Source organism: Mobula hypostoma, chromosome 15 (genome assembly GCF_963921235.1).
Source record: "Mobula hypostoma chromosome 15, sMobHyp1.1, whole genome shotgun sequence".
Lineage (NCBI taxonomy): Eukaryota > Metazoa > Chordata > Chondrichthyes > Myliobatiformes > Myliobatidae > Mobula > Mobula hypostoma.
Window position 1 is genome coordinate 11,835,261 of NC_086111.1, and position 13,573 is coordinate 11,848,833.

General features: G+C 43.5%; 2 protein-coding genes across 3 annotated transcripts in view; both read right to left on the reverse strand.

The window, feature by feature from the left end:
- Positions 1 to 1,631: 1,631 nt before the first annotated feature.
- Positions 1,632 to 6,022, reverse strand: rpl32 (ribosomal protein L32). The gene is made up of 4 exons (XM_063067738.1): positions 5,980 to 6,022; positions 4,570 to 4,670; positions 3,700 to 3,881; positions 1,632 to 1,813 (listed from the first exon to the last, which is right to left on the reverse strand). Exons 2-4 carry the CDS (start codon positions 4,663 to 4,665, stop codon positions 1,684 to 1,686), a joined length of 408 nt encoding a protein of 135 aa, XP_062923808.1. The 5' UTR covers positions 4,666 to 4,670; positions 5,980 to 6,022; the 3' UTR covers positions 1,632 to 1,683.
- abhd14a (abhydrolase domain containing 14A) overlaps positions 4,573 to 13,573 on the reverse strand; it is a 41,240-nt gene continuing 32,239 nt past the window's right edge. For both annotated transcript variants that reach the window (XM_063067737.1, XM_063067736.1), the window contains exons 6-7: positions 7,431 to 7,576; positions 4,573 to 4,670 (exon numbers count right to left, since the gene is read on the reverse strand). In XM_063067737.1, coding sequence (XP_062923807.1) covers positions 7,438 to 7,576 — 139 coding nt within the window. In that variant the 3' untranslated portion in view covers positions 4,573 to 4,670; positions 7,431 to 7,437. The remainder of the gene's footprint in view (positions 4,671 to 7,430; positions 7,577 to 13,573) is intronic.

The following is a 13,573-nucleotide window of genomic DNA, read 5'->3' on the forward strand; positions in this document are numbered from 1 at the left end:
GAATCTAGAATGTTGTGTTCAGTTTTGGTCTCCAAATTACAGGAAGGATATAATTAAGGTTGAAAGAGTGCAGAGAAGGTTTACATGGTTGTTGCCGGGACTTGAGAAATTCAGTTACAGAGAAAGGTTGAATAGGTTAGGACTTTATTCCCTGGAGTGTAGAAGAATGAGGGGAGATTTGATAGAGGCATATAAAATTATGACGGGTATAGAGTGAATGCAAGCAGGCTTTTTCCACTGAGGCAAGGGGAGAAAAAAACCAGAGGACATGGGTTAAGGGTGAGGGGGGAAAGGTTTAAAGGGAACATTAGTGGGGGCTTCTTCACGCAGAGTGGTGGTAGTATGGAATGAGCTGCCAGACGAGGTGGTAAATGCGGGTTCTTTTTTAACATTTAAGAATAAATTGGACAGATACATGGATGGGAGGTATATGGAGGGATGTGGTCCGTGTGCAGGTCAGTGGGACCAGGCAGAAAATGGTTCGGCACAGCCAAGGGCCAAAAGGCCTGTTTCTGTGCTGCAGTTTTTCTATGGTTCTATGGATGACTCAGTCAGACCGTGGTCGGGCATGGCAGGGAGAGTTTTTCTTCCTTCTCTCCGTCTGCGTGAGATGTGAGACGTTTGAGTGACTTTGAACTTTTACTGTGCTCATGGACTTCTTCATCAAGTTATGGTATTGTTGCACTGTTGTAACTATATGTCATAATTATGTGATTTTGTTAGTTTTTTTTAGTCTTGGTTTGTCCTCTGTTTTGTGATATCACACCGAAGGAAATATTGTATCATTTCTTAATGCATGCATTACTAAATGTCAATAAAAAAGGACTGCCTGTCTTCATAATCTAAAAAAAAGGCTGAAGGTTCTGTACCTCATCCCTGATAGCAGTAATGAAAATAAGGGCCATGTGCGAGGTGATAAGGGTCTTTAATGATGGACACTGCCTTCTTAAGGCATTGGCTTTTGAAGATGTTGAGTATAATGACCCCCCCCCTTAACAAATGGTCCAGCTAGGCCTGAATCTGCAGTTTTTGGTGATCTTGCTCCAGGACTGATGTTTCCCTTTAGCCAAGAGATTCCAGTCCCATGGAAACTTGAAAAAGTGTGGCAAGAATAGTTAGAAAGATTCGAGAAATAAATTGGAGAAATGAGACCCTTGTATGAACAGACTTCACATCTAGATTGGTTGTATACCTATAGAATCTAGCCATGGCACCTGAGTTTCACTCCCCACTGAATGGTGGTGCAGACATGGAGGGTCAAACAGCTCTTGGGAGGAAGGTATAAAGGAGTAATGTTCCCAGATCATGTCAAGGACTTTCCATTGGATACCTCTCCAGATTGAAGGTGTGGGTTAGTCACCCAAGTTTTCACCCCTTTTGTGTGACCACATTTGAGACATTCATAAGCCACACCTCCCCCCCCACCCCAAATAAAGGCATCAGAAGGGGTATTATACAACGGGAAGGGTCTCACTACAAATCCACCCCAATTAGATCATCACCATTTCACTTCAATACCTTTATGAAGCAAACAAAACTTTCACCGTCTCATGGCACCAATTCCCCAAAACCAATGTATTTCTGGGTTGCATTTTTATGGAAACAGCCCACTCTAAAAAGTGACAATCTGATAAATTATTTTAAACATTTTATTAAAGAATTAGATGTAGTTCAGTAAGAAGACTATTCATTTTCTTCACTGCGTAACCTGGCATTTGGATTGGTGATCTTGATAGCAAGCTGGGCTGCCCTCTCCACAATTGTCTTGCGGTTTTTGGAAGAGACATTGTGAGCAATCTCAGCACAGTATGTCCTGTAAAAGAATAAACTAGTTAAAGGATTGCACGAGTGTTAACTACACAAATCAGCACAAGTTAATGAGTGAGTCAGTCACCGTTTTTAGTGCCCATCTGGATCGTTACCAGGAGAGAGGCAAACAGTGAAACAGCACAAAATTCTTCCACAATTGAAAATTGCAAGTTAAATGTCAGTTTTAACACCAAAGAGAGACACCAGTAAGGTGTATTACACAGCATGTTTATAATACCAGTTAATTACACCATGCAGAAGTCAAATGGGTTTCAGGGCTTCTGTCAGTGAACACAGAACAGTATGGCACTGCGCAGGAACAGGCAAAGTAAACACACAACTGAATTAATCCCTTCCATTCTCTGCTTATTCACTTGCCTGTCTAATACAATTTAAAATTCCTTTATTGTATGTATTCTCCACTACAGTTGGTAGTATATTTCAGGCACTCACCAGTCTCTATATAAAAAAAAACCATGCCCCTTTGAGCTTACCCCCTCACCTTAAATGCATGTGAAATATCTAGATATTTCAGCCCATTGGAGGGGGGGGGAAGGAGAAATATATCCTATGTCTCTCATAATCCTATAAAATTTCTATCTGGTCTCTCAAAAGTACCCAATTCTAACTCTCTATAGCACTTGCTCTCTAATCCAGACATTATCCTGATAAACCCCTTCTGCCTACTCTTCACATTCTTCCTATGAGGCAACCAGAACTGAATGCAATACTCTCGATGAACTTCCCAACTCTTGGATTTTATGCATCAACTAATAAAGGTAATCATGCCACTCAATGTACTGTTGCTTTATACTTGATCACCCAAATTTTAACATCTCACACTAAGCCACATTAAACCCAATCTGCCATTTCTCTGCCCATATCAGGAAACTGATCTACAGAAGTCAGCAGAGGTCCCAGTACAGGCCAGAAGGCTACAAAGAATTGCACATCACCACTAATTCTAAGCTGGGAAAGGATCTACTTGAACCAGGCAAAGGATGAAAATGTACTAAGAACCTGAAAGCAGAAAGTGGAGAAATGCTCAGTAAGACAGTAAGTTCAGATATGGTGCTTCAGATACAACAAAACACTGCAATTTTAGATAGAAGAATTTTAGATGTCCAGAATTAGCAGCTGATAAGGGAGGTACATTCTAAAGTACAAATTCAGAGTTAAACTCAGACTGGGCTGGATAAAACCATTCCTTTATTTACAAATTATCTGCTTACAGATGTTCATTACGATGCCATTTAATCCAAAAGGGAACTCATTTTCTATTTACAAATATAATAGTATGGCACTCTCCACCCATAGGAACCTGCAGAACAAAGTACCTAAACTGAAACTCCCAACAGGGACACAACTTGTTAAGCCCCTGTCCATAACACCAGAGAAACTTCCAGACCTCAAATCCTGTCTATGTTGAGTTTTGCATTCTCTCTTCCACTGCTTGGGACTCTCTTGGAGTCTCCAATTTCCTCCTACATTCCACAAGTTGGCAGGTTAATTGACCACTGTAAATCACCTACTCTGCAGGTAAGCAGAAATGACATGAATGTGGAGAGTAGGCATCAGAGAAAACAGAAAAATGGCAATTACGCTGTCAACCAGCAACACCTCATTGGGCCAAATAGCCTTCTACTCACACATAAACACAGAAATTGAGTATACAAAAAAGCAACATTGCTAACTTGGCTCCTCAACTAGTTTTACCCATGACAGCATGCCACAACTGTCAGACAACATTGGCTCAGTTAGCTTTTAATATACTCAGAATTCCCACTTGGGTCTAATATAAAAAAGCTACATGCATCAAAGTAACAAAAGATCAGAAAGGGCTACTGAATCAACCATAAACATTAACTGATCTACACAAAGAATGCTTACTTGTTGCTCATCATCAGAACCTCCAGCTCCTTCACATTGTGAACCAAGAATTTTTTGAATCCAGAGGGTAACATGTGTTTGGTCTTCTTGTTGCTGCCATAACCAATGTTTGGCATAAGTATCTGACCCTTAAATCTCCGGCGAACTCTATTGTCAATACCCCTTGGTTTCCGCCAGTTACGCTGTTGAGTGAAGAAATAAATTTGAATGAAGTTTGTGCAGCCAAAATGCATCTCAATGAAAAAATATTCTTTCAGAGTATCCTCACTCTTCCAGAGATACAAGGACAATTCCTCTCCTGGAATTAACCCACTCCACTCAACCAAATCATCAAGACAACTTTCACCAAAAACATTTTGTTGCGAATGATTACACCAGTGAACTCCTTTTACTTTAGGTTTGCCCTAAGAGGGGAGATTATGTGAACAAGACTCTTTTCACCATTCGCGATGAAGATGACAGAGTTTGTCATTGAAATGTTGTTTAAGATTAATACTTGTACCCAGCTGATAGCCAGAGAAAAGTTTATTTGTCATATATGCTGAAAAAGCACTAGATCTTTTTTTCCCCAACTCTTTTCTTCCGAACTTAGAGTGGGAGACCGTATTAGAATGTAAACTGCAGGCTCAACAGTGATGAGCACTTCTCTTGGCTGTGGAATCAGAGGTTAAAAGTCTCATAACAAAGACAGATCATTTACACAGCCAGTAAATTCTCAATCCAAAGTTCAGATGTTGATTTCACTTAAAACGAAAATGATCAGACTTCACTGTGGTAAGAGATCAATGAATTTGATCTAACCAAACAAAATAGCTCTGCTCTATATGAGCCGTAATCTCAAACATACCTACCCCTATGCCCAAACCTTACCGCAATTTTCACATAGCGATCTGACTGGTGACGGATGAACTTCTTCCTGCGTTTCTTCACAATATTAGGCTTGGTAAGAGGTCTTAGGGCAGCCATGGTAACTGTCAAAAATAAAAGCATTGAACTTTAATTGCAAATCCCAGGTTTACAGCAACCATCCAAACATGCTTAACTGAATCATCTAGACGACACAGTAGTGAAGCAGTTACTGTAACGCTTCACAGCACCAGCAATCAGATCAGGGTTCAATCCCCTCCACTGTTAGGAGTTTGTATGCTCTCCCTGTGACTGCAAGGATTTTGCCGTGCGCACTATTTTACTCCCGCTTTCCAAAGGTGCACAGCTTATTGTGTGGCACGTTACGTTGACGCCCAAGCATGAGACTGTGTTGGTCACTGACACAAACCATGCATGTCACTACATGTTTCATGTTTCCATGCACATGAGACAAATAAAGCTAATCTTTAATCGATGAGATTTCGATTCAATTTAGAAGGCAGACCTGCAACTCAACAGCAAGTATCAGTTGATAGTGTGAAGCATCATAATCTTAACTGCACTCTTGGTGTACAGCTCTGTAGTAGGCTCTTTCATTTATTTTCCCTGTGATGATGTTTTCATCACTTCCACGCAAAACGCCTAACTTTACGCTATATTGACAACATCCATCCACTTACCCTGTCATCCACATTTAAGATGACAGTTGATTATAGTATATTCTTCAAACCTTTTACATTCTAACAAGAGGAACCATAAACAACTGCAAGTCTTGAAATAGTTTTATTCTTAAACAATGTCATCCATCTGCACTCACCCTCACAGCATTGATGCACAACGTGCTGGCTTTAAATTGAATTGAATGGAAAACTCTCCTAGATAAGATATATTATTTGAAAACATTACATACAACTTAAAAGTGTAAGCCCGTGTTTCTCGCCAGAGACTTATTATTTCAGGTGGAGTTTTATTTCTTAGCAGTACAAACTGCTTAAGATCGAGGAATTGTCAAGGTCCCGATTTCAGTTCTCAGCCCACTACAGCACTACAACTGAGGACGATTGTTCTGAACCAGCTCTACCCGACCACCTCACTCCGTAGTGGCAGGGAAGCCTGTGGCCTATTGCCATATTCACCAGCCTAACAACCACCCATTCGGCGCCCAACACTAGAGCTTCATCTTCATCTCCGAGTACTCCACGTCCTCCCGCTCCAGGGCCAGGCCGCCATTTCCCATGGTCGCACCCGAGCTCCAATCCCGCGACTAACAGCCGGTACATAGAGCATAGCCGGACACACAGAGACTGGGCCAAGTTCACAAACACTTGTCCGGAGGCCAGAGTGTCGGGAGGATGTTGCTCGAAGCCCCAGTTGGCGCGGATGGCCGCAGATAGCACGAGAACTGCACCGTACCTGAGAACCCTTAACGAAGAAGAGAGGGACACAACGCCTGCTGGGAACTATATCAGCGGCTTCGACACGGAGGAAGTGGCGTCGTCCATACGTCACATCCGGCGTTGAAAAGCTTGGCCCGGTTAAACTAATTAGTCCCTGAAGGATTCGTTTGTTAGAGGAACAGAAAGGAATTGCTGTGGCCTAGACGGGATTCGGGGTGCCAGGACATCTCGAATCCTTCAGGGACAAATTTTTAAGTAGGAAGGTGAGCAGCCAGAGGTCATGGTCCATATAGGTACTAATGACGTAGGTGACGAGGTTCTGCAAAGAGAGGACTATTCCTCTTCTCACCCTGTCTCTTGCAAAAATGTCATCCCCTTCTCGCAATTCCTCCGTCTCCGCCGCATCTGCTCTCAGGATGAGGCTTTTCATTCTAGGACGAGGGAGATGTCTTCCTTTTTTAAAGAAAGGGGCTTCCCTTCCTCCACTATCAACTCTGCTCTTAAACGCATCTCCCCCATTTCACGCACATCTGCTCTCACTCCATCCTCCCACCACCCCACTAGGAATAGGGTTCCCCTGGTCCTCACCTACCACCCCACCAGCCTCCGGGTCCAACATATTATTCTCCGTAACTTCCGCCACCTCCAACGGGATCCCACCACTAAGCACATCTTTCCCTCCCCCCCCCTCTGCATTCCGCAGGGATCGCTCCCTACACAACTCCCTTGTCCATTTGTCCCCCCCATCCCTCCCCACTGATCTCCCTCCTGGCACTTATCCGTGTAAGCGGTACAAGTGCTACACATGCCCTTACACTTCCTCCCTTACCACCATTCAGGGCCCCAAACAGTCCTTCCAGGTGAGGCATCACTTCACCTGTGAGTCGACTGGGGTGATATACTGCGTCCGGTGCTCCCGATGTGGCCTTTTATATATTGGTGAGACCCGACGCAGACTGGGAGACCGCTTTGCTGAACATCTACGCTCTGTCCGCCAGAGAAAGCAGGATCTCCCAGTGGCCACACATTTTAATTCCACATCCCATTCCCATTCTGACATGTCTATCCACGGCCTCCTCTACTGTAAAGATGAAGCCACACTCAGGTTGGAGGAACAACACCTTATATTCCGTCTGGGTAGCCTCCAACCTGATGGCATGAACATTGACTTCTCTAACTTCCGCTAGGCCCCACCTCCCCCTCGTACCCCATCTGTTACTCATTTTTATGCACACATTCTTTCTCTCACTCTCCTTTTTCTCCCTCTGTCCCTCTGAATATACCTCTTGCCCATCCTCTGGGTCACCCCCCCCCCGTCTTTCTTCCCGGACCTCCTGTCCCATGATCCTCTCGTATCCCCTTTTGCCTATCACCTGTCCAGCTCTCGGCTCTATCCCTCCCCCTCCTGTCTTCTCCTATCATTTTGCATCTCCCCCTCCCCCTCCAGCTTTCAAATCCCTTACTCACTCTTCCTTCAGTTAGTCCTGACGAAGGGTCTCGGCCTGAAACGTCGACTGCGCCTCTTCCTATAGATGCTGCTTGGCCTGCTGCGTTCACCAGCAACTTTGATGTGGGTTGCTTGAATTTCCAGCATCTGCAGAATTCCTGTTGTTCTGCAAAGAGAGTTCGGTGCTGTTAAATGGCAGGATCTCCAGGGTCCTGATCTCAGGATCGCTAATCGTGCCACATGCTAAGTGAGGCCAGAACTAGGAGGACTACACAGTTTAAAGAGTTGTTGTAGGAGGGAGGGCATAGGATTTTTGGATCATAGGGCTTTCTTCCAGGGAAAGTGGAACCTGTACAGTCCTGATGAAGGGTCTCGGCCTGAAACGTCGACTGTACTTCTTCCTAGAGATGCTGCCTGGCCTGCTGCGTTCACCAGCAACTTTGATGTGTGTTGCTTGAATTTCCAGCATCTGCAGGATTCCTGTTGTTTGCCCTGTACAGGCACGGAGAAGTTTAAACTAGAGTTATAGGGGAATGGGAATCAGAGTGCTAGAACAGTTTGTGGAGACAATTGTTGATGAGACCCAGGACAAAGTCAGGAATCAAAAGGTTGAGTGAGCATCGTGCGACTAATGTCCTGAGCTCTGTTTATTTCAATGCAAGAAATATCGCAGCTGAATTTAGGGCATGGATCAACACCTGGAATTATGATATTGTAGCCATTAATTAGATTAAGGGAATAACTACACTCATTCTACTTCTGGTGTCCCACTTTAAGAACTCATTATCTTGTTATTTCATGCTAGTCATTTATTGCTTTCACTTAAAAAATTGCTTTTATCTTTATCCACACTTTTTAAAAAACTTTATCCATACTTCTCCAATCTATTGAACCCACCCCACTGGTACAGCTCCCTCTTTCCCTAATACTGATGCCCATTTCTCATGAATTCAAACCTACTTCTACACCAATCCTTGAGCGATGCATTTAACACTCTAATTTTGACCCTATGCCAATTTGCACATGGCTCCATTAGTAATCTAGAGATTACCATCCTTTTGGTTTTGCTTTTTGGTTTAGTCCCCTCCCTCAGCAGAACCTCTTTTCTTGTTTTACCTATGTCATTGGTACCCACATGGACCACGACAACTGGATCTTTCCCCTCCCACTGCAAATTCCTCTGCTGATCAGACAAGATGTTTTGAACCTGGGCACCAGCCTTTGGGATGCTCTATCCTTGCGACAGACTTACCACAGTGAAGTCTGATCATTTTGGTTTAAAGTGAAATCAACAAATGAACTTTGGATTGAGAATTTACTGGCTGTGTAAATTATATCCTCGTGTCTATTCCCATGACTATACTATCCCCAATTACCACTACATTTCTCTCCCCCCTCTTGAATGGCTCCCTGAACTACGGTGCCACAGTTAGGTTGCTCATCCTTCTTACAGCACTGTTGTCCACCCAGGCAGCAAGAATCTCAGACCTGTTGGACAAGCTCAAGGGCTGAGGCTCCTCCAGCACTCTCCTGGTTCCCACTACCTGCCTCACTCACAGTCACACCCTCTTGTCCCTGACCACTGATCAAATTTGAGGCAGCTAATCTAATGGGTGTGACTAGCCCCTGGAACAGAGAATCCAGGTAACTCTTCCTCCTCTCTGATGTGCCGCAGTGTTTGAAGCTCATATTCCAGGTCATCAACTTTGAGCCTGTTCCTCAAGCAGCCAACACTTGCTGCAGATGTGGTCACCAGAAACCAAAATGGGGTTCACCAGCTCCCACATCATGCAGCTACAGCACATCACCTGTTCCTGCATCATTCCTACTTTTCAATTAGCTGTAATTTAGTGACTTTTTATTCAACCACTACAAAAGTAAGGTACTGAGGAGTACTATAGAGCAAAGGGATCTGGAAATACAGCTCCATAGTTAATTGAAAGTCGTATACAGGTAGATAGAGTCTTGAAGAAAGCTTTTGGCACATTTGCCTTAAAGTACTGAGTACAGAAGATGAGAAGTTATGTTGAGTTGTATAAGACGTTAGTGAGGCTTAATTTGGAATATTGTGTGCAGTTTTGGTCACCTAACTACAGAAAAGATGTAAATAAGGTTAAAAGAGCCCAGAAAAAATTTACAAGGATGTTGCTGGGTCTGGAGGACATCAGTTATACGGAAAGTTTGAATAGATAGACCTTTTTATTCCTTAAAACTTAAAAGATTGAGAGGAGATTTGAAAGAGGTATACAAAATAATGAGGGGTATAGATCACAAGACAAAGGAGCAGAAGTAGGCCATTCGGCCCATTGAGTGCTGCACCATGAGCTAAACTATTCTCCATCTAGTTCCAATTTCCCACTTTTTCCCCATATCCCTTGATACCCTGACCAATTAGATACCTATCAATCTCCTCCTTAAACATCCTCAATGACTGGGCCTCCACAGCTGTATGTGGCAACGAATTCCATAAATCCACGACCCTCTGGCTAAAAAAAATTTCTCATCTCATCTGTTTTAAATGGGTAACCTCTAATTCTAAGACTATGGCCTCTTGTCCTGGACTCACCCACCAAGGGAAACAGCCTTTCCATATCTACTCTGTCGAACTCTTTCAACATTGGAAATGTTTCTATGACATCCCCTCTCATTCTTCTATACTCTAAAGAATATAGTCCAAGAGTTGACAAACGCTCCTCATATGTTAGCCCCTGCATTCCAGGAATCATCCTCGTAAACCTTCTCCGAACTCTCTCCAACATCAGAACATCCCTTCTAAGATAGAGGGGCCAAAACTGCACACAGTATTCCAAATGAGGTCTCATCGGTGTCCCATAGAGCCTCATCAACACCTCCTTACTCTTATACACTATTACTCTAGAAATGAATGCAAACATAGCATTCGCTTTCCTTACTGCCGATCCAACCTGGTGGTCAACCTTTAGGGTATCCTGCACAAGGACCCTCAAGTCCCTTTGCACTTACGATTTTTGAATTTTCTCCCCATCTAAGTAATAAACTGCTCGATTATTTCTTCTTCCAAAATGTACAACCGTACATTTCTCAACATTGTATCTCATCTGCCATTTCTTTGCCCACTCTCCTAAACTGACCAAGTCTCTCTGCAATCTTTCCGTTTCTTCAACACTTCCTGTTCCTCCACCTATCTTGGTGTCATCTGCAAACTTAGTCACAAGACCATTTAATCCATAATCTGGGACTTCCTGTTGGCAGTGGATGGAATAACAGCATTTTACAGCTGCTCCTAGTTTACTTTTCCTACTTTACAACCTGATCTGACACTATGACTACGAGAACTGCTGGAGGTAAAAAAGAAGAAGATTCTTCTACATCTTTGGATTCTATTATTGAATTGATGCAAAACCATAGAAAAGAAGCGTCCGAGGAATTGCAGCGATTCAGAGAAGAATCCTCAGAGGAATTTCAGCGATTCAGAAAGGAATCCTCTGAAGAGTTTCAACAACTTGGCTTTGAAATTAAGCAATTAAGCACAAAACTGGTTTCTATTCAAGAAATCCTAACTGAGCACAATAAACGAATAAAAGAGAATCCATAATCTAAATCATCGATATACATTGTAAAAAGAAGCAGCCCCAACACCGACCCCTGCAGAATACCACTAGTAACCGGCAACCAATCAGAATAGGATCCCTTTTCCCTCCCTTTGCTTTCTGCCTATCAGCCAATGCTCCACTCATCCCAATATCTTTCCTGTAATTCCATGGGCTCTCATCTTATTAAGCAGCCTCTTATGCGGCATCTTATTGAAGGCCTTTTGAAAATCCAAATACACAACATCCACAGCCTCTCCCTTCTCAATCTTATTTGAAATTACCTCAAAAAATTCCAATAGGTTGATGAGGCAGGATCTCCCCTTCATGAAACCATGCTGGCTTGGGCCTATCTTGTCATGCACCTCGAAGTATTTCATAACCTCGTCCTTGATAGATAGGGTAAGTGTAAGCAGGCTTTTTACACAGAGGTTGGGTGGGATGACAACTAGAGGTCATGGGTTAGGAGTGAAAGATGAAAATTTTAATGGGAACTAGAGGAGAAACTTCTTCACTCAGAGAATCATGAGAGTATGGAATGAACTGCCAATGCAAGTGGTGCATGTGAGCATTATTTCAATGTTTAAGAGAAGTTTGGATTGGTAAATGGATGGTAGGGGTATGGATACTATGGTCCCGGTGCGGCCCAATGGGAGTAGGCAGTTTCAGTGGTTCGGCATGGACTAGACGGACTGAAAGACCCATTTCTGTGCTGTATTTTATTATGACTAAATGGGCAAGTTTTGTAGAAGGCGCATGCTTGTGCCTCCAGGGATGTGTGACAACATGAAAATGGAGGCTGGTCATTAATAAAGTAGAACTGTCGGCTCTTAGGAAGGCAACATCCATCATCAGGGACCCTCTGAATTTGGGCCATGTCCTCTTCTTGATGCTGCAATTTGGTATGCAGTACAGGAGCCTGAAGATCCGCACCTCAAGGTTCTACAACAGATTCTTTCCTCACTGCCATCAGGTTCTTGAACTGAGTTGAAAAACCTTACTGTACCCAGACTGTATTTTTGCTTCTCTAATTTCTGAACAATATAATTGTTTATTTGCTCACATGTAAATTGTGAATAATTTATATTAATTTAGATTTATGCTGCTGCAATGGAAGTCAATTTTCATTGGTATTTATTCATGTATGCTTATAACAACAATAAAGTTCAACAATCCAAACATCCTTGGGAGGAAATTGAGGACTCCGGGGGAAATCACATAGTTACAGGCCACATGCAAACTCCACACAGTGAACACCCAAGGTCAGAATTGAAATTGGATCTGTGATGAATGATGCAGTGACCTTAATTGCTGTGCCACTGTGTAATGTGCAAAAATAATTGAGACAAAGTTCAAATTCAAATAGAATTAAACGACCAAGCATTTCACTGCTTGAGTAGAGGTCAGACACAAGCAATGGGATCAGAAGTATCCTGGGAGGAACAATTTCTGCAGAATGTTGTCCTTGACTGGGGCACCAAGAAAGCAGATCTTGGTCTTTAGGACATGTCTCTGGTCCCACCATTCCATTTTAAGCCCCCACCAACTGTTAAATCCCTCATTACTGCACATTGTTCTTGTCCTTTTGTCTCTCCAAATGTAGGCTTTTTGTGGACTGCTGGGCAAGGTTAGTGAATTCAAATCAGGTTAGGAATTGAACCTGGACTACTGCAGCGTGTGAGTCGGTACTACACCAAGTAATCAGATACAGTAAAACTTTGAAAATATACTATCTGATTTATGAATATCTGTGTAACGCTCAGGTATATTGGCTCGTATTTATCTCGGGGAAACCCCGTCTGCTGTCCACCTTGTCTGCCAGTTATGTTGGTTGCTGTACAAATGCCACCTGATACAGCTTCAAGCATCAATTATCAGCCAGCACACACTGTACGTTTTACCAATTATACTTTATAGATATTACTAAGTCTATGAGATTAATATAAGTTCAATACAAAAAGGAATGGAAAAGGTGCCAGACTTATCAAAGTTTAATTTCTTTGTGCACATATTGGAGCTCGGGACCACCCGGACCCCGTCGACTCGCGGCTTGGGACCACCCGGACCCCATCGACTCGCGGCTCGGGACCACCCGGACCCCGTCGACTCGTGGCTCTGGACCACCCGGAGCAATTGACCTGAGACTTCCCGCACGTCTGTCGTCCTCACGGTCTCTCCTCCGACCCCCCGCCAAAACCCCCTGGCTCCCAGCCGTATGATCGTCCTCACGGTCTCTCCTCCGACTCCCCGCCAACCCCCCCCCCCCCGGTTCCCAGCCATACGATCGTTCTCCCGGTCTCTCCTCTGACCCCCCCGCCAAAACCCCCCGGTTCCCAGCCATATGATCATTCTCCCGGTCTCTCCTCTGACCCCACGCCAAAACCCCCTGGTTCCCAGCCATATGAGACAGCATATCACCCCGAGAAAGAATAACATGGACACCCATTGGTTCATTTACTCTGTTATCTATATTATAACCCAAGCAAAGTGCTAGCTAGAGACTTTATCAGCATTTAACATAACAAAGAAGCCATTTTAATTAACACACGCAGTAACAAAAAAGAACAAATCCCTTACACCTGCATCTGGTTTAC